We start from the raw sequence: 21,263 nt of genomic DNA on the forward strand, positions 1-21,263 counted from the left end.
TCTTCCTTCTGAGTGGATGTGAATCATTCCAGAGCAAAATCAATGAATCAATCCATTTCAATTTCTTGGACATCCCACCTCAACCCATAAGCTTAGATATTAGCAAATTGTACAACTGGTGAGTTTTAAAAGCTCATTAATCAACCTTTCTCTTTAGGTGGGAAATGCCAGTCAAGAGGTTGGACCAAAAACTTAAAATTAACTCTTCCACACTGAGAGCCATTTGCCCTGCTCTTCTCTCATCCTCTCCAGTCATCCTTGCTTTTTCTCTCATCTCTGATGTCTCACTACAGACATCCCTCTTTGCTTCCTTTTCTCCTCTCTTTCTTTACTGTGTCGCAAGGCCACACTATTATATACAAAGAAACAAAATACATAGCAGCAAGTACGAACTGTAACTTTATTTACATGCTTACAGCCTCATGGACTTCCTTTCATTGTAAAGAACTTGGAGAGTAGACTCACACAGCATCAAGATATGTCACATACAACTAGCCATTTAATCACAATTGTGTTCCGTTCTCTCTACTACAAATGGGTACAAAGAATTTTCTCATTCCCTTTCTGCATACTCCCCACTCTACGTATAAGTTTATGTACTGGCACGGTAAGAATGAGTCAGTGGATTCTGGAGGTTAAAGTGGCAGAGCATCTAACAAAACAAGCGTCTTTTCCCACACATGTTGCTTCCAGTAAACCCTTAATCTTTGGCAAAAGTGTTCCAGGTACAAACTCCTAGGAGCAAGCTTTTTCTGTAAAAGCCCAGAGAATAAATATTTTAGGCTTTTCAGGACAAATGCAACTACTTAACTCTGCCATCATAGCACCAAAGCAGCTACAGACAACACATAAGTAAATGAGCATGGCTGTGTTCCAATAAAACTGTATTTACTAAATAGGCCATCTCCTGCCACAAAGCGTACTTCTCCCTATCTGTCATCTCCCCCACATAAAGAAACTTCCCCATCATTGTCCTTCATTTTTTACAAGCTCTTTCTCTAGTTTTTCCTCACTTCCTTCTCACTTCCATGCTAACTCTTCTCTTGTCCATTCTCTAGGTAAGATCTCCAGAGGATGGAAAGAGTCAACAGCACATCGTTGACTGAGTTCATTCTCACAGGAATTCCCTACCCACTCAGACTAAGGACATTTCTGTTTGTGTTCTTTTTGCTAATCTACATCCTGACTCAGCTGGGAAACCTGCTCATTCTAGTCACTGTCTGGGTAGACCCGCAGCTCCATGCCCGTCCCATGTACATCTTTCTTGGTGTTCTCTCCGTCATTGACATGGGCATCTCTACCATCATTGTCCCCCGCCTCATGATGAACTTCACTCTAGGCATCAAACCCATCCCCTTTGGCGGCTGTGTTGCTCAACTCTATTTCTATCACTTTTTGGGTAGCACCCAGTGCTTCCTCTATACCTTGATGGCCTACGATAGGTACCTGGCAATATGCCAGCCCCTGCGCTACCATATTCTCATGAATGCTAAGTTGAGTACCTTGCTTGTGACTGGAGCTTGGGTGGCAGGATCCATCCATGGGGCCCTCCAGGCTATCCTAACCTTCCGTCTGCCCTACTGTGGGCCAAACCAGGTAGATTACTTCTTCTGTGACATCCCTGCAGTTTTGAGGCTAGCCTGTACTGATACAACAGTCAACGAGCAGGTGACCTTTGTGGACATTGGGGTGGTGGTTGCCACTTGTTTCTCCCTGATCCTCCTCTCCTATGTACAGATCACTCAGGCCATCCTGAGAATCCGCACAACTGATGGGCGGCGCCGAGCCTTTTCAACCTGTGGGGCCCACGTAACCGTGGTAACCGTGTACTATGTGCCCTGTGCCTTCATCTACCTGAGGCCTGAAACCAACAGCCCCCTGGATGGGGCAGCTGCCTTATTTCCCACAGCTATCACTCCTTTCCTCAACCCCCTCATCTACACTCTGCGGAACCAAGAGGTAAAGCTGGCCCTGAAGAGAATGATAGGAGGCCCTGGGACTAAGAGTGAGGTTTGAAAGTGTCTGTCCCCCACTGGTGAAAGCTTCACAGTTTATCCTAATGCTTACATTTCAGTGAAGTTTTCTTTATTATTATTTTTCTCTTTTATGTAGCCATATAATATCAATACAATAAGATCAAACACAGTTTTAAGTAAAATACCACTTTCTAGCAGTTCCTTGGTATCCCCTTCAGACAAACAACCTCAGCTACTCCAACACTAGAAAGTGAGACTAAAGTCACTCAAAAGCTGGCACGCTTCCACATCCAGAGAACTGACAGAACAAAAGCACCTAATGGGCTTTTCAGCCTCTAGGCTTACATTGGCCAAGCTTAAGAAGGACTATAGTTCTTTTGATGGAAGAATGTTCCTCTGTTCTGTTCCAATTGGATATTAACTTCAACAGCTAATGCTAGAAGAGAAACTATAGATGCCGTGCTACATGCATGTTAACAGGCCTGGCTCTGGTGACTTCCTGAGGTCATCATAGGATGTGGGGAGGAACTAAAGTGCTTCCTCTCCCTTGCCTGCTGAAGAAATAACACTCCTCTTAAACTGGTGTTTTCACAAACCAAACCAAATTAAACAATACCTCCCCAGCAAAAAGGCAATGAAGTCTTTTCAAATGTCTCAATAATAAATTCCCCCACGCCAAAAAGTAAAGCTCAATATGAAATTTCCCATTGAAAGAAAATAGGGCAGGCACCTGGCTGGCTCAGTTGGTAGAGCTCATGGCTCTTGATCTCAGGGGTTGTGAGTTTGAGCCCCCATTGGGTGTAGCCATGGCTTAAATAAATAAAATAATAGGACAATTAACCAGGGAACCGAAGTACTTTTCCCAAATGAGTATTTCATATCCATTTAGATTTGTGAGCTTGACAAGCTTTCATTAAGTTGGCTGGGGCCTAATCAATGTGGGCAAACTTGGTGCGGTGTCTGTTGTTTCAATCCCTTCACACCTCCAATCTTATTCTGTTGTGATTCTGCCTCATTCTCCAGCTTGTCATAGTGGATGGTTGCTTATCCATGTGATGAATGATATCATGTTATTTATAAAACAAAGTCTCTTGGGCATAGCTGAGAGTCAGCAGTTTGGGCATGTAAATGTTCATTTCCAAAGGAAATTAGGTTCACCTAATTGATATAGGAGACAAAAAAACTAACCATTCTCCTTTGGATGAAGCTGACTGACACAATTTTTCAGCATTTTGTTCATAAAACAAACAATATACTGGGTATCAACTCCCTTACACTAAAACATTACTTCTGAAATCTTAGTCTTTCAAAATATTTAATAAATAAAATGACTAAACTGTGAGTTACAAAAATAAACTTAGAGCTACAGCTGATAAGCCAAAAATATTTCCAAAGGCTGTTATACATCTTGCTCCTATTTTCCCAGGTGCCTAGCACAATGGTTATCATACCTGTTGTTTTAACAATTAATCAAATAACATTAATAAATGAGAATAATAAAAAATTATTTTTTAAAAATCAAATAACATTAAAATGATCTGTAAGTGTATAATAAAAATACAGATCAAAATGGAGTAATTCTGAGGCAAATATTTGTGGGGTTTTTTAATTTCTTTTAACATTTATTTATTTTTGAGAGAGAGAGCACAAGTGGAGGAGGAGCAGAGAGAGAGAGGGAGACACAGAATCGGAAGCAGGCTCCAGGCTCTGAGCTGTCCGCACAGAGCCCACCACGGGGCTCAAACTCAGAACTGTGAGATCATGACCTGAGCCAAAGTCAGATGCTCAACCAAATGAGCCACCCAGGTGTCCCACATTTGTTTAAAAAGTAGACTGGACTCTACTATGAATTTGTTAAATTAACGTGTATTAAGTGGAGCATAGGATGGTGGATGGTAATTTGTAGTACAACAGACTACAAGAGGATTGAAATAGAGAACTTTATCACTCACAGGTCCTGGAAGAATTACCCAGCATGCCTCAAGGAGTCACATGGGAGGTCAAGGCAGAAAACAAACAGAGGCAGGACCTGGGGCACATGTCTTTTTTCAGGTCAGTAGGTGGAATGTTTTGGGGTTCCTAAACTAAAGCCAGATTATTCAAACCAAAAGAGCAGGATTTTAGTAAGCCACAGAGGAGTCTTATTTAAAGGATACATAAGGGGGAATTCCTGGGTGACTTAGGTAGTTGACCATTGGACTTTGGCTCAGGTCATGATCTCATGGTTCATGGATTCGAGCCCCATATCAGGCTCTTCACTGGTGGCACAGAGCCTCTGTCTCTCTGCCCCTCCCCAGCTCAAGTGCTCTCTCTCTCTCATTCTCTCTCTCTCTTAAAAGTAAACATTTTTTAAAACTTTAAAAGATAAATGACACATAAGAGGAAGGTGCTAGGAGGCAGGGGAGACTGTCGATCACAAGGGCTGTTGGGAAAGTCATATCAGGAACTTACATTTCCTTGTGGCTCTGAGGCTGCTATCCAAGGCATGAGCTTGCAGGAAGGACTAATGTCAGATTAAGATTCCTGTGGGCTTCTTGGCTGTTGTACAGTAGGATGAACAATGGTGCAGGCACTATGGAAAACAGTATGGGGGTTCCTAAAAAAATTAAAAGTAGAATTACCAAATGACTCAGCAATTCCATTTCTGGGTACATACCCAAAAGAATTGAAAGCTGGGTCTCCAAGAGATATTTGTACACCCATGTTCATCGCTGCATTGTTCTCAATAGCCAAAAGTGTCCATTGATGGATGACTGGATAAACAAAATGTGATATACACATACATTGGAATATTATACAGCCTTTTAAAAGGAGGAAATTCTGACACATGCTACAACATGGATAAATCTTTAAGATATTATGCTAGGTGAAATAAGCCAGCCAGTCACAAAAAGACAAATACTGTATGATTTCATTTAAATGAATTCCTAGAAGAGTCAAATTCATAGAGACAGAAAGTAGAATGGTGGTTGCTGGGGGCTGAGGAGAGGGGAGAGTGGGGAGTTGTTGGTTAGTAGGTAGAGGTTCACTTCTGCAGGATGAAAGGAGTTCCAGAGATGGTTGCACAAGGGTGTGAATATACTTAACACTACTGAACTGTATGTTTAAAAAATGGTTAAGCTGGTAGGGGCACCTGGGTAGCTCAGTCAGTTAAGCATCTGACCTCAGTTCATGTCATGATTTCATGGCTAGTGGTTTTGAGCCCTGCACTGGGCTTTGGGCTCTGTGCTGACCACTCAGAGACTGGATCCTGCTTTGGGTTCTGTGTCTCCATCTCTCTCTGCCCCTCTCCAGCTCGTTCTCTCTCGTGCTCTCTCTCTCTCAAAAATAAATAAACATTTTTTTTAAAAAATGGTTAGGCTGGTAAATGTTATATGTATTTAACCACAGTTAAAAAATAAAAATACAATAAGGAACGGGGCTGGGGAAAGATTAAGGAGAAATATAGATGAAAAAGTTAGGCCATATGTTCATTGAAGCTGACTTAACATGAGGTGTCATTTCGCTGCTCTCATTACTCAAGTATGTTTGTAAATGTCCATAATAAAACACTTTTTGAAAGCCATAGCTATGGAAATCTCAGGAAAAAGTTTTCTGAATAGAGGGAAAGGCTAGTACAAGGCCCTGGGGTGGATAAGAGTTTGGCATGTTTGAAAGGAAAGGGATGTCATTGAAGTGTAGTGCATGGGGGAGAGAGTACACGGTTATAACACAGGTGCAGGCAAGGGTTGGAGCACAGAAAACCTTGGAAACTATGTAAGAAGTTTGGATTTAATCTACTATGAGGGCCATTGTTAGTTTTCAATCGCCATGTAACAAGTGATCACAAATTTAGCAGCTGAAAACAAAGCCCATTTATTAGCTCACGGTTTTGTAGGTCAACAATCCAAACACCACATGACTTGGTTCTCTGCTCAGTATCTCACTAGGCTAAAATCAAGGTGTCCCTGAGCTGCATTCTCATCTGGAGGTCAAGGTTCTCTTCCAGGCTCACAAGGTTGTGGCAGAATTCAGTTCCTTGCAATTATTGGACTTAGGTCCCTGTTCCCTTGTGGGCTGTCAGGTAGAGGGCACTCTCAGCTTCAAGAAGCTACCCAAATTCCTTGCCACATGGCCTCTTCCATATTTTTTTCTAAGTTGTTTAAGTTTATTTGTTTTAAGTTTATTTTGACAGAAAGGGAGAGAGAGAATCCCAAGCAGGCTCCACACTGTTAGTACAGAACTCCATGTGGGGCTTAAGCCCATGAACCATGAGATCATGACCTGAGTAGAAATCAAGAGTCAGATGCTTAACTGACTGAGCCACTGGAAGAGGCATCCCTGGCCTCTTCCATCTTTAAAGCCAAAAACAGAACTCTACCTCACCTAGAATCCTTCTCGTGTCTCAAATCTCTCTCCCAATGAAGAATTCAGTCCTTTTTAAGGACTCACCCGATTAATCTAGGCCCACAAAGGATAATCTTCCTATTTTAAGATCAATTCATTTGGGACCTTTAATTACATTTGCAAAATTCCTTCACATTAGTACCTAGAAGAAATTTTGATTGTGTTTGAATAACTGGAAGTAGGTATATACACCAGAGGGCAAAAATCTAACCCTGGAAGTCATCTTAAGCAGATGCTTAAAAGCTTCTCAACTTTCAGGGCACCTGAGTGGTGCAGTCGGTTGAGTGTCTGACTTCAACTCAGGTCATGATATCACTGTTCTTGGGTTTGAGCCCCACATCTGACTCGCTGCTATCAGCCTGTCAGTGCAGAGTCTGCTTCCAATCCTCTGTCTCCCTCTCTCTGCCTCTCACCTGCTTGCACTCTCCCAAAAATAAATAAATACTAAAAAAAAAAAAAAAAAAAAAAAGCTTCTCAACTTTGATACGTGACCAAATGGATGCATTTCTAGAAATCAGCTGCAAGAGATGCCATTACCAGTCTTTGGGACACTTCAGCTTTGAAACCAGGCTGTCCCCCACCAGTGACTGAGGCAGCGGGGACAGTAAGATCAGGCTATAGCTGCCGGACTCCAAATTAGGCAGTCTCTGCCCCAGGGCTCCCACTGGGCTGCCTGAGACTCAGAACTGCACACTGCAGTCTAAACCTCTTCCTACCCACTCTTCTTCCTCATCTCTCTGGGCCTGCTGTTCTGATTCTTAGAGTCTACTTCCTGAAGAATCTGAATTAAAATAGCCGTATAGAAACCTCAATGTCATCTTCCCTTTCCTGAGAGGTGAAAGTTTACTTTCTCACTGGCAGGTCTATACTAGCCTATTTCCTTCTTTCTTTTTTATAAAGTTCATTGATTTTGAGAGAGAGAAAGAGAACACAAGCAAGGGAAGGACAGAGAGGAAGAGAGAGAGGATTCCAAGCAGGCTCTTCACTGTCAGTGCAGAGCCCAACACAGGGTTTGAACTCGAACTGTGAGATCATGACCTGAGCTGAAACCAAGAGTCAGGTGCTTAATTGACTGAGCCACCCAGGCACCCCTAGCCTATTTATTTCCTTTTTTTTTTTTTAATTTTTTTTTTTAATTTTTGAAAGAGCGCACAAGTGAGAGGTAGAGAGAGAGAGGAAGAGAGAATACAGAGCCTAAAGCAGGGCTTGAGCTCACACAGTGAAATCATGACCTGAGCCTAAGTTGGATGCTTAACAAACTGAGCCACCCAGGCACCTCTGGCCTACTTCTTTAAGAGAGATCCCAGTGGTACCCCTAGGACTGTCATACCAGGCATGTACTCCATTTTGCAATCTTGGGATGCCCTGCTTACCAATTTACCATCCATTATCCACACAAGACTAGAATTGTCAGTGTAACTCTCCTATCATTGCCTCTGTAAGTAGGCAGAGATTTGTCTGGTTTGTTCACCACTGAATCTCCAGCACTAAGAAGAGTACCTACCTGGAGGGGCGCCTGGCTGGCTCAGTCAGTATACCATATGACTCTTGATCTCAGAGTCTTGAGTTCAAGCCCCATGTTGGGCATTGGGCTTACTTCAGTAAGTACTTGTTGAAATAGTGAATGAATATAAGTAAATCTCTTGCCCCTTCACTTTATAAAAGGAGACAGCACCCCTGCCCTTCTTGCACCTCCCAACTTCTGTCATCTGTACTTTCTAAGTGTCAAAATCAATAGTATTTCTATTTTATTCCATAACCATTAGTAGACTTGCCTTACTCTGTTTATGGTGATTCCAAATATAGAAAACCATTACAAATCATTTACCTAAAGGATGTTACATTATGACTGTGTAAATATTGTTCATACAGCCAGTTAAGAATACTATGACTCTACACATTTTAATTGGCTACCTTTCATGTTTTCTTGCTCTCCATTTCTTTATCCTCAAGTTTTGACAAACTTCTAATCATCATTTCTATTCTAAGGAATTCTGTTTTTCCTCTAGAGAACTCCCTTTGAGACCTCTGCCCTCCATCTCAGGCTGTACTGGTTGTTCTCATTGGCTGCCACAACTGTCATCCTGGGTATTTCTTATAGATTGGATCCTTTGTTATCTGACCTCTGTGTCTTAATCTTTTTTGTTTGTTTTTCATGTTCATTTTTATAGAATGGATTTTTTTGAGGGGGAGAAAGAGCACAAGTGGGGGGAGGGGGTGGCAGAGAGAGAGGGAGAGAGGATCCCCAAATAGGCTCCACACTGACGTCAGTGAGCCCAATGTGGGCCTTGAACTCATGAACCATGAGATTATGACCTGAGCCAAAGTCAGATGCTTAACCAACTAAGCCACCCAGGAGCCCCTATAGAATGAATCTTAAAATAACTTTTTTTTTAAACTTTTTTTTTTAACATTTATTCATTTTTGAGAGTGAGAGAGACAGAGCATGAGCAGGGGAGGGGCCAAGAGAGAGGGAGACACAGAATCAGAAGCAGGCTCCAGGCTCTGAGCTGTCAGCACAGAGTCGGACGCGGGGCTCGAACTCACAGACCGCGAGATCATGACCTGAGCCAAAGTTGGACGCTCAACCGACTGAGCCACCCAGGCGCTCCTTAAAATAACTTTCTAAGAAACAGTACATGGACTGTAAAACTTCTGGATCCTAACATCTAAAAGTGTCCTTGGGGCACCTGGCTAGTTCAGTTGGTGAAGCCAGTGATTCTTGATCTCAGGGTGGTGAGTTCAAAACCCCCGTTGGGTGAGACCTTACTTCAAAAAAAAAAAAATATATCCTTCTTCTGCCCTTTTACTTAATTAAATATTTGGATAAGTATGGAATTCTTAGCTGAAAATCACTGCTGTCTTTGATGACCTTGTTTTAGCTGTCATCTAGCATCCACTCTTGCTAACCAAAACTCCGATGCTAGTCTAATTCTCATTTCTTTGTTGGCAAACTCTCTAGAGGCTTTTACAATCTCTTTTATATCTTTAGTATTCTGAAATTTCACAGTGTGTCTAAACCTTATTTCCTTCCTCCTGCTCTGACTTTCGTGAACACTGATTTTGAAATTTTGTCTCCCTTCAGCTCTGAGAAAGTGTACATTATGGTATCCTGGATAATTTCCTCCCCTCTAATTTTCTTATTCTCTCTAGAATGCCTATTAATCAAATGTTGGACTTCCAGGATTCATTCTCTCTTTCTTTTACACTCTTATTTCTCATCTGTGACTTTTTATTCTTTCTCCTGGGTGATTCGCTTGAGTTTATCTTCCCCTTCCAATAAAATTTTCATTTCACCAAGCATATTTTCATTTTCAAGAACTACCTCTTTTTAAAAAATATTTTATTTTATTTTATTAAGTTTATTTATTTATTTTTGAGAGAGAGTGCCTGCATACTTGTGACTGGTGGAGAGGCAGAGAGAAGGAGAGAGAGAATTCCAAGCAGGTGCCTCACCATCAGCGCAGAGCCCAACTCAGTGCTTGAACTCACAAACCGTGAGACCGTGACCTGAGCCAAAACCAAGAGTCCAATGGTTAACAGACTGAGCCACTCAGGTGCCCCTAAATTGCCAATTATTTTTTAATACTTTTCTGTTTTATAGAATCTCTATTTCCTTCAGGGTCATGTTTTTCTATTTCATTAATCTTTTTCTGCATAACTTACTCTTTTTTTTTTTAATGTTTGATTTGTTTTTGACAGAGCGCAAGCAGGGGAGGGACAGAGAGAGAGAGAGAAACAGAAGATCTGAGAGCAGCAGGCCTAATGTGGGGCTCTAACTCATGAACTGCAAGATCATAACTTGAGCCAAAGTTGGAGGCTTATCCGACTGAGCCCCCCAGGCGCCCCATAACTTGCCCTTCTTTACCCCTGCCAACCTTACTTTGTCCCACAATCATGAACATATCCATCCTTTAGTTCTTCCCTCTTTTATTTCGCTTTTAGCAATGTCTCTCACATTTGTGCATATTAAATAACAAGAGTAGTACATGTTCATTGTAACATGTTTGAAAGCACAAAAGAGGGGTTTTTTTTTAATAAATTTAGCCCCTTTGGGGTGCCTGGATGGCTCAGTAGGTTAAGTGTCCGACTCTAGATCTCAGGCTTAGGTCATGATCTCACAGTTTGTGAGTTCAAGCCCTGCAACAGGCTCTGTGCCGGTAGCTCAGGGTCTGCTTGGGGTTCTGTTTCCTTCTCTCTGTCCGCCCCCCCCACACACACACACACAACTTGTGCATGCATTCTCTCTCTGTGTCTCTCTCTTTCTCTTTCTCAAAATAAAAAATAAACTTTAAAAAAATAAAAATAAGAAGTGCCTGGGTGGCTCAGTCAGTTAGGCATTCGACTCTTGATTTCCACTCAGGCCATGATCTCATGGTTTGTGAGACAGAGTCCCGAGTCTGGCGCTGCACTGACAGCAGGGTGCTTGCTTGAGATTCTCTCTCTCCCTTTCTCTGTACCCTTCAGCAACGCTCTCTCTCTCTCTCTCTCTCAAATAAATAAACAAGGATAAATAAATAAACATTTAAAAACAGTATTTACTTTTTTTCATAAATTAATTAAAAAATTAAAAATAGGGGCTCCTGAGTGGCTTATCCATTAAGTGTCCATCTTCAGCTCAGGTCACGATTTCACGGTTTGTGAATTCGAACCCCACGTCGAGCTCTGCACTGACAATGCAGACCCTGCTTCAGATTCTCTGTCTCCCTCTCTCTCTCTGCCCCTCCCCCCTCAAAAATAAACATCTTTTAAATAAATTAAATAAATAAATAAGTAAATAAAACTTAACTAATTAATCCCCCTCTCATCTTATTCCCTGAGATAACTATGTTAAAGGCTTGTGGTAGCCTTCCTTAACTTTATGTTTCTAGAAATGTATAGAAATACCAATAAGCATGTATAGATTTTTGTTTTCCTTTTCAAATTTGCTATCAGACTATATACATTATTCTACAGTTTGTTTTCCCCCTCTCCACATTACAATGTGTAATGCACCTTCCTTCAGGTCAATATATATGGATCCAACTCACTGTTTCTGAATAGCTGCACAAAATCCCTCCGAATGGGTTTCCATAATTTATTTAATCATTCATCTTTGGTGGGTATTTAGATTGCTTTGAGTTTTTGTCACTAAGAACAAAGCTAAAATCAATATCCAAATGCATTTATCTTTAGATATTAGTACTTTTTAAAAGAAAATAGATTTTAGGGGTCCCTGGCAGGCTCAGTTGGTAGAACATGCAACTCTTGATCTTGGGGATGTGAGTCTGAGCCCCACGTTGGGTGTAGAGATTACTTAAAAATAAAACCATAGGGGCGCCTGGGTGGCTCAAGCAGCTGAGCATCTGACTCTTGATTTCGCTCAGCTCAGGTTCATGGGATGGAGCTGTATGTCAGGCTCTGCACTGACAGCTCAGAGCCTGCTTGGCATTCTCTCACTCCCTTTCTCTCAGCCCCTCCCCTGCATTCATTCTCTCTCTCTCTCTCTCTCTCTCTCTCTCTCTCTCTCTCTCTCTCTCCCAAAATAAATAAATAAACTTTAAAAAATAGTAAATAAAATCTTTAAGAAATAGATTTTAGAAGTTTGAATTTTTAACATCAAAGAGGACACAAAGTTTTGATTTTCTTTTAAACACCTTTATTACATTTGTTTTTAGCTACACTTCTAATTACATCAGAGGAGAGCTGTTACATTCATTCTCTAAAGTAACACTCTTGTCAAAGTAGCTTGCATAAAACACTCATATAAGCATCGTTATATTGGTTTGGGTGAGGTTGGGGGCGGGTAATTGAAAGACATTTGGCATATATAACATTGTGTCAATTTTAGGTGTGCAACAAATTGATTTGAGGGGCACCTGGGTGGCTCAGTAGGAAGAGCGTGTGACTCTTGATCGCTGGGCTGTGAGTTCTAGCCCCACATTGGGTAGAGAGATTACTAAAAAATAACTTTTTAAAATATATTGATTTGACACATTTATATGCTATATGACTGTCATTGCAGTGATAATTAGCACCTCTATCCTGTCACATAATTACCATTTCTTTTTAGTGGTTAGAATAATTAAGATCTAGTCTCTTAGCAAGTTTGATTATTATAATACAATATTGTTTGTGTACTGTTAATATTAGAAGATAGTAATGTGTTATTTCTCCAAAAGCTATACCAATTAATGCTCCTGATTCATTGTGTTGAATAAAGTTAATATAATATATATTCCACATTATATGTCAACTATATATATAATATAATGTGTGTTTGTATATGTATGTATGAATGCCCATTCTCACCTATACTAGATCATATCAACTAAGTTTTGCCAATCTGTTAGCTCATCTTTGTTTTCATTTCTCTGATTAGTAAAGAAATTGGGTATCCTTTATTAGGTTTATTTACCATTCAGAATTGTTCTTCTAGCATTTGTCTGTTTATATCACTTACCTATTTGCTACTGAATTGTTGACTTTTTCCTCTCAATTCATAAGAGATCTTTATATGTTAAAAAGTCATCTGCTGATATGAGTAACATATTTTCTTCCAACTGTACCATTTGTTTGTGTTTATTCTTTCTTTGCATTCCAAAATTTTTACTTAAGTGCAGTAGTGTTTCTCCTTATGGATTCTGGGCTTCTGTTTTGCTTGAGAAGTTCACCGCAACCCCAAGATTTTCTAATATCCTAAATTTTCTTCTAACATTTTATAGTTTTGTTTGTTTATATTTTTATTCCATCTGACATTTATTTTCACATATAGTACAAGAATCTAGATTTATCTTTCCTCTAACAGAAAATCATTTGCTACTCAAAGGACAACAGAAAGTGAGCCAAACCAACAGCAAAGACTCTGCCCTACTTAGCCTGAAATTTTCAAATGAACTCATGGGTCCTAAATTTTTCCTTACCAATTTCCTTGTGGGTACTCTAGTAACCAAAAGACCATACAATGTAGGGATGATAGAATGAACATTTTAAATATTACACTGAGGTACAAAGGAATTGTTTCTAAAAGCCAAAAGCTCTTTGCAGGAGATAAAATACATGGTGGCCATCTTCCTACCTCTCTTACCTTTTCCTGCCCCTTCCAGAGTATGGTCACCACCAAATGTTTCTGGAATGCTGGGGATGCTCGGTAGATGTATTGGGTGTCTTTCCTCATCCTTCTGGACCAGAGTTTTAGTACCTTGCGGTGACAGGTAGAATGGAACAAGTTAGGGAATCTGCACTTTGTAAGATTTATGCTAATTATGTCCTCTCTGGATTAATTTTCCTGTTCTCTCAGTACTCCGTGTGGTCTTTTCAACATGTCTTCACATCTTCTGCGAAGCCACAAAGACAGGTGTTCAAAGCAGCACAGCTAGAGGGGATGAGGCAGCTGGAGGGATATCAGAGAAGGGACTGTGCCACTTGGGGTAGGTCCACCCCAGGCCCCCTCATTCCTGTCTCCTGACAGGGAGACTCCTACTCGCTGCTGGTATTGACGCCTCTGGGATTTGTTTCTGTAAAGGAAAGTTTCCCCTGCAAACCCCTCTCTGTTAGCTGCCCTCCCTCAGATGAGAGGATGCTGGAAACGCAGACACTCAGAGTCATTCACGGCCATGCTCTTGAGAATTTTATTAAGGCAGCAGGTGGGGAAAAGGGCTCAGCACATCCCTGGGGGTGTAACTGCGCACACCAGTCTCACAAGCCTCCCTCTGACCTTCTCTTCCAACTTAGTAGCCTGAGCCAAAAAAGGGCCAAATCCCAGGAAAGTATTTAGCATCAGCTTGCTCTCCCAATGGGACAGGGCAATCAGGACGAGCACTAATGGTCCCAAAGGGAGCTCATGATAAGGCCATCTCCCCTCTCCCTCTAACAAATATCCAGGACAGATGGTGAGAATAAGGATCAGGGGCTAGGACCAAGGAACAATGAGGCACTCCAGGTTCTGAGGGGAGGGGAGAGTCCAAACCAGCTAGATTGAGCAAGACCTCACAGTGGGAATCAGGGGAGGGGCGTGGGGCAGAACAAGCAGACACCCTCGATGAGAGGGTGCAGAGAAGAGACTATTCTTCCAAGCAAATTGGATGTTTCCCCACACGGACCATGAGCACATCCCTCCAGAAGGTAATACCAAGAATAGTATCGGTGCAGGGGCAAACCTCTGGGTCGAAACGGTATTAAGAGACTTAGAAGAAAGGGGGCTCCTGGGTGGCTCAATCGGTTGAGTGCCAGACTCCTGGTTTTGGCTCAGGTCATGAGATCATTGTTCGTGGGTTCGAGCCCCACGTCAGGCTCCATGCTGGCAGTGTGGGAGCCTGCTTGGGATTCTCCCTCTTTCCCTCTCCAACTGCCCCTCCCCCGCTTGCTCTCTGTCTCTCTCAAAATAAATAAACTTTAAAAAAAAAAAGAGAGAGAAAGAGAGAGACTTACAAGATGCTGAAGTGGCACTTGTAAAACTCACGCTTCCTTGCCCATCTCACAGTTGGGCCCTCACAGAGGCCCCCTGTGCTGGGGCACATGCTGTGGGTATAGGTCTTGTTCTTCTTACAGCTCTTCTCAGTGGGCAGCCCTGGAACCTTCTCCATCACATCACAGCAATATTTGTATTCACCAGAGACCGTTGCTTTGAGCCTGTCAGCATGATGACAGAGGAGGCTGTGGGCCCCAGAGAAGCCAGGATGGCCCAGCAAGAGGAATGTCCATGTCAGAAGCACGTTTTCTGTTACAAAAAGGGGAAAGGTAGTGAAAGAGAAACCCGTCTCCTAAACCAGAAATCTAAATCTTCATGTGCTCAAAGCCCACCCCCGTCCCTGCAGGATTACAGACGCTCTCTACTTGTCTCCAAGAACACTCGGTCCCCTGCACTTATCCCAGAAAATCATTTTACGTAATCCTTCTCCCAACATGCAACTTTCTCCTCTTCTCTCCAGTTCCTCCCATCCCACTGCTAGGGCCCAGTACATGCTTTTTTTTTTTTTTTTTTAAGTTTGTTTATTTTGAGAGAGAAAGAGAGCAGGGGAGGGGCAGAAAGAGAGAGAGAGAGAGAGAGAGAGAGAGAGAGAATCCCAAGCAGGCTCCATGCTGTCAGCACAGAGCTCAGTTCCACAAACCTTGAGATCATGACCTGAGCTGAAATCAAGAGTCAGATGCGTAACCAACTGAGCTAACCACACACCCCTCTTAATTATCCTTCTTAAAACTACACTTATTAAAGAAATTGGGGTAGAGGGTTCTGTCACTCAAAGAGGTGGGCACCCCCCTGGTTCTTTACAGTCTTTTATAGGAGAGCAAAACTGAATCCCAAGTGATACTTGGTTCTCCCTCAAGCAGTAAACTAATTTATAGAGTGTTCTATAGTGATGCCTTTAAAAGTTTAATATGCATATAAATCTCTGGAGATCTTGTTAAAATGCAGGTTGCGGTTCAGTAACTTGGAATGGGACCTGAAATTTTCATTTCTAACAAGCTACTGGGTAACTTTGATGCTGTTGGTCCAAAGGCCACACTTCAAATAACAGGGCTTTGGAGTTTACAAAGACCTCTTACTTATACAAGATCATTATCCTATCTGTGAGGTAAGACAGTTATTCTGGTAACCCAGTTTTTATTGACTGTTCAAAAAAGTTAAATTAATTGCCGAAATCATACAACATCATGGAGCCAAACTCAAACCTTAGAACTTTTTGGGCCAAGGAAAAGCGTCTGCTCTGCTCCAATTTAGTTTAACCTGCTGGCCCACTATATTATCTACAAATATAAAACCCTTCCATTGGAAACCTGCTTCATATCTGTACAAGAAGAAGAAGAGAAGAAGAAGAAGAAGAAGAAGAAGAAGAAGAAGAAGAAGAAGAAGAAGAAGAAGAAGAAGAAGAAGAAGAAGAAGAAGAAAGAAAGAAAGAAAGAAAGAAAGAAAGAAAGAAAGAAAGAAAGAAAGAAAGAAAGAAAGAAGGAAAGAAAGAAGGAAAGAAGGAAAGAAAGAAAGAAAGAAACAGCAGCAGCTTCACCAGCCTCTCCTTTCTCTTGTGTTTATTCTGCCTTACTCAAAAGAAACTCACTGGGGCTCCTGGGGGTCTCAGTTGGCTAAGCATCAACTTCAGTTCAGCTCAGGTCATGATCTCCCACTCTGTGAGTTTGAGCCCCGCATCAGGCTCCATGCTGACAGCTCAGAGCCTGGAGCCTGCTTCGGATTCTGTGTCTCCCTCTGTCTCTGACCCTCCTCTGCTCGTGCTCGCGTGCTCTCTCTCTCTCTCTCTCTCTCTCTCCCTCTCCCTCAAAAATGAATAAAAGTTTTTTAAAAATTAAAAAACAAAAAAAGGACCTCACTTGGTTACTCATGCACTCCTATTTTCCCACTCTTCTCTCTGGAGCCAACAAAGCGTCACCACAGCTACCTCCACCCCTCCAGTGAAGTATGTCACATACCAGGTCTCCATCCTACACATGCTCTTTTACCCAGCCCCAGGCTGATGCTCCTGAAGAGTTAGGTCCTGAAGCCTCTGTGGCTGGAGAAGTTCTGGAGCCTCTCTCCTCTTAGCCTGTGTTGTTACAGCACCTAACTCTAGGGGGTTGGGGTTGGATGGGATGGGATGGGATGGGATGAGTAACTTGGGTACTGACCGATCCCTTCTGGATGCTACAAGACGCTGAGACTTTCTGGCCTGACACCCAAAGCAGACCTTTTTCTATGTTCCATTTAATGAATCCAAACATCAAGAGCAGAATTTTCCTGCCGAATCGCTATCCTCTACACCTGAAACTAGCTATACTGGAAAATAAATAAATAAATAAATAAATAAATAAATAAATAAATAAATAAATAAATAAAGATAAAGGACAGAATTTTTCTGTGGAAAGAAGACTTCACACAGTATGAAGTGTGAAGAGAAGCAAAGGAAAAGAGCCTGGATGGCTGGGCCCCCAAAGCCACTTTGTCTCCACTCTCTGGACCTTTCTTTGCCAAAAGGTATATCGAGAAGGGGTCCCTATTCCCTCTACGGAAAAGCGAGGCAGCTCTGAAGGACACAATACAGCTACGGCAGCAAAAATCCCTCCTTCAACTTTGACCCAGCACAAGCAAAAAGACAGCCTCTGCCACCTCGACTCTCCCCCAACCTCCAAGCCCCCTAGTAGCCTTGAGGTCCTCTGACTGGAGGATCTGGCAATCAGAGGGTCTGGGGAAAATATTGTTTATAGTTTTCCAGAAAAGGGAGGACAGCAAGAAAGAAGTGAGTGGGGGCTGAGAGACTCTTGGAGCAAAAGGGCAGGGCCTGAGGTCTGAGGGAAGAAAGAGGAGGCTGGTGATGTTGGCAGCCTATCTTTACTAGCCTCCCAGCTACTATGACTTAAGATGCTGACCCTCAAAGACCTCTCTTCCCTCCATCCACAGCCATGGCTTTGTTTTCCAAATGTTTGCCCTGGAACCACACTCCAGAACTCTTTGCCTGACCTCTGCAGCCTTTGTCAACCTCCTGGGGTGGCCCACTGTCTTTGTTTCTCTGCTTGTTGGCTATTACAGCCTGACCTCTCAGCCCTTGTGGGCCTCCTTCTTCCATGTTCCAGAACTTCTCATGTGATACAGAGCCCATCTGATCTACCACAAGCCAATGGGCAGGGACCATTATTCCCAGACTAACTAAAGAGCTATTTACCTAGAAATGAAAAGGTATATGAAGTGGTGGAGGAAAACCAAGGCTTGAAATATGTACAATTTTGTCATATAATTAAATAATTTGCCCATTCTAGGTACCTCATGTAAGTAGAGTCCTAAAATATTTGCCCTAAGTATTTTTCACTTAGCATGATGTCTTTAGGATTCATCCAAGTTGTAGCATGTATCAGAATTTCATTCCTTTTTAAGGTTGTATAATATTCCGTTGTATGGCTATGCCACATTTTGTTTACCCCTTCATCAGTTGATGACGATTTGTGTTGTCTCCACTCTCTGGCTGTTGTTAATAACACTGCTATCTCCTTAAAGGCCCTATGTCCAAATACAGTCATATTGGGGGTTAGAGCTTCCACATACGAATTTGGGTGGGATCCAGCTTAGCCCACAACAGGCCTGTTTACCCAGACCCAAGTGGAGCTTGGTGAGTAGTCACAGCTCCTCTCCGCAGAGAGTACTGGTTCAGCCTAAGAGTCTTCATCTCTGACCCCAGTTCCCTAGGCTCTAGGACCACGCCCCCCCCTTATGTTTATGAAGTCTTTCTTAAGGCAGATAAGTGTGCAATCACATAATGTACATGTCTGTTTCCTTAATCACAAGCACATTCCAGCCTGCCTCCCCTTGCTATGCCCAGTTCTGTGATGCATTTATCTTTCCCAAGTCTCTTCAGATACATACTTCCAGTCTATATGGATCTACAGCTTATCCTACATCTAACTGTGTCCATAATGTGAACATTTTACTAGGTTAAAATTAACCTAGAACTTCATTTTTTTTTAAGTTTATTTATTTGTTTTGAGAGAGGGAAAGCATGAGCAGAGGAGGAACAGAGAGAGAGTGAGAGAATCCCAAGCAGGCTCCACTGTTGGTGCAGAGCCCAACTCGGGACACAAACTCACGAACCCTGAGATCATGACCTGAGCTGAAATCAAGAGTGATGCTTAACTGACTAAGCCACCCAGGTGCCCCAACCTAGTACAGTGTAGGGGGGCGCCTGGGTGGCTCAGTTGGCTAAACGTCCGACTTTGGTCTAGGTCATGACCTCACTGTTCCCAAGTTTGAGCTCAGAGCCTGGAGCCTGTTTCAGCATCTGTGACTCCCTCTCTCTCTCTCTCTCTGCCCCTCCCCTACTTGTGCTCTGTCTCTATCTCTCAAAAATAAATAAACATTAAGAAAAAAAATTTTTTAATTGTTTAAACAAATAATAAAATAAGGTAAAATAAATAAATGAATGAATGAATAAATAAATAAATGAATAAATAAATGAATAAATGAATAAATAAAAGATAGTGTAGGGAACTAGTTAAGAGCAGATTCAGAGGATTCTAGGACAGCTGGGATTTGAATCCCAGTTCTGCCACTGACTACCTATGTGACCTTAGGCAAGTTAATCTCTCAGTGCCTCAGTTTGCTCACTGGGAAAATGGATGTAAGTAATAACTTCATGAGCAGGGCCAGGAGTAAGGTGGAGCAAGAGAGGCACCCAGGGCGCAGAAGTATACCTGTGTGGCCCTGAGTCAGTGCCTCTTGAATGCTGCACCCCAGACGCCTCTCTCGCCTCATTCCTAGTCCCAGCCCTTTGTAAATGTTAAATGAGCATAACACTTCGTGCTTGGCATGGAGTAAGAGATACATAAATGTAATATAGGCATTAGCTGCCGGTAGTGGTGGTAGCTGTGGTAAGTAAAAGTATCGTTATTCTAGAGGAAGAGCAACACCGGATCATGACAAAATTGATTTCATTAAAAATTGTTGACCTTTTGCTTCCTCGTACCTCTAAACGCAAGATGCATCACCAGCAGCTCTACTGGAACCACCCTTGGAAATTTAGCCCGGGTTCTCGCTCTTGCTACATCTGCTCGAACCGGATGGTCTGCTCCTGAAATACAGCCTCAGTATGTGCAGCCAGGGTTTACGATGGTAGCCAGGGTTTAGGACAGTAGCAGAAGTCCTAAAGGATTCGCCAAGGTGGACTGAGTGAATTTCCCTGAATGGATTATCCCCAACATCTACCCGATGGAAGAAACAATGCTACCTTTTTACACAAAATTTTTGAAAAGAAAAGACTTCAGGGGCATCTGGCTTGCTTAGTCAGTAGAGCATGTGCCCTTGATCTCGGGACTGTGAGTTCAAGCCCCACCTTGGGCGTGGAGCCTACTTAAAAAAATATGTGGTTTGTTTTCCTTCAGTTATATAAAAGTATTCATGCTGGGGCCGGGGAGGGTGGGGGGAGTTGGGGGGAGGCATTGAGCGTCTTGCTATAGCACTCTGCTAAATGCTGTGAACAGGGCAAAACCAGTACAATGAGTTCTCTATGCCTGAGGAGCTCCCAGTGCAGCCCAAGAAACAGGTATGGGCTCTACTCTTGATAAAAGGAAAACTATAGTGGGGGCGCCTGGGTGGTTCTGTCAGGTGAGCACCTGTCTCTTGATTTCAACTTGGGTCATGATCTCAATTTGTAAAATTGAGCCCCGAGTCAAGCTCTGCAATGGCAGCACGGAGCCTTCTTGGGATTCTCTCTCTGCCTTTCCCCAGCTTGCTTGCGTGCGTGTTCTCTCTCTCTCTCTCTCTCTCTCAAAATAAATAAACAAACTTAAAAAAAAAAAAAGTCCAGGGAAGCCCTGACCTCCCCTCTGACTAGAATGACTATTTAGAGTGACAAAGCTAATACACATTGTAAAGAGCAGCAAAAAATGTTACATGTTAGATTATGGCCAGAACGCTAAAGGTACTGCAGCCTGCCACAGAGGCTGGAGTAGTCAGGAAGGGACATTAGGAAGTACAGAGTGGCAGGGAATGTGGCACCAGGAGGAGCCTGGCCAAAGAGGGAGGCAAGAGGCAGTGAGTGGTAAGGAGGAGGCCTCAGGGATGAGAGTGAATACTACTGATTGTAATAGCAATTTGAGACCACTAAGAGATGTGGGACAGATGAGGGATGTGATGCAAGTGACATTTAAGAAACAGTTTGCAGGATGGACTAGGGAGTGAAGGTGGTGGTGAAGGGTAGTCTGAAAGTGAGTAAATGGGGGTCGGAGGGTTAGAGGCGATTCTCCAGAGTGCAGTGCTAATGAGCTAGACTAGGGAGAACCTGTGGTAAACAGAATATTTCCACAGGATTTGATGCAATATAAATAAGAGAAGTATTTTAATAGAAGGATTGATCTTTTTTGTTGTTTTGGTGTTTTTCGTGGGTTTTCTGCTTTTAAGAAGAAGGACAGTGGAAGTAAAGCCTAATTAATAGAACAGTAGGGGTGCCC

At 42.4% G+C, this 21,263-nt stretch overlaps 1 protein-coding gene across 1 annotated transcript; it reads left to right on the top strand.

The window, feature by feature from the left end:
* The first annotated feature begins 1,074 nt into the window (after window positions 1-1,074).
* On the top strand, window positions 1,075-2,016 carry OR10G3 (olfactory receptor family 10 subfamily G member 3). The gene has a single exon (XM_025919760.2). The coding sequence runs from the start codon at window positions 1,075-1,077 to the stop codon at window positions 2,014-2,016; it is 942 nt and encodes a 313-aa protein (XP_025775545.1).
* Window positions 2,017-21,263: the final 19,247 nt, after the last annotated feature.

Source organism: Puma concolor, chromosome B3 (genome assembly GCF_028749965.1).
Source record: "Puma concolor isolate L17-30 chromosome B3, mPumCon1.1.hap2, whole genome shotgun sequence".
In the NCBI taxonomy this organism is placed as follows: domain Eukaryota; kingdom Metazoa; phylum Chordata; class Mammalia; order Carnivora; family Felidae; genus Puma; species Puma concolor.

Excerpts from the sequence above, each read along its gene's own strand:
- OR10G3 (XM_025919760.2), top strand. The coding sequence starts at position 1,075 with ATGGAAAGAGTCAACAGCACATCGTTGACTGAGTTCATTCTCACAGGA.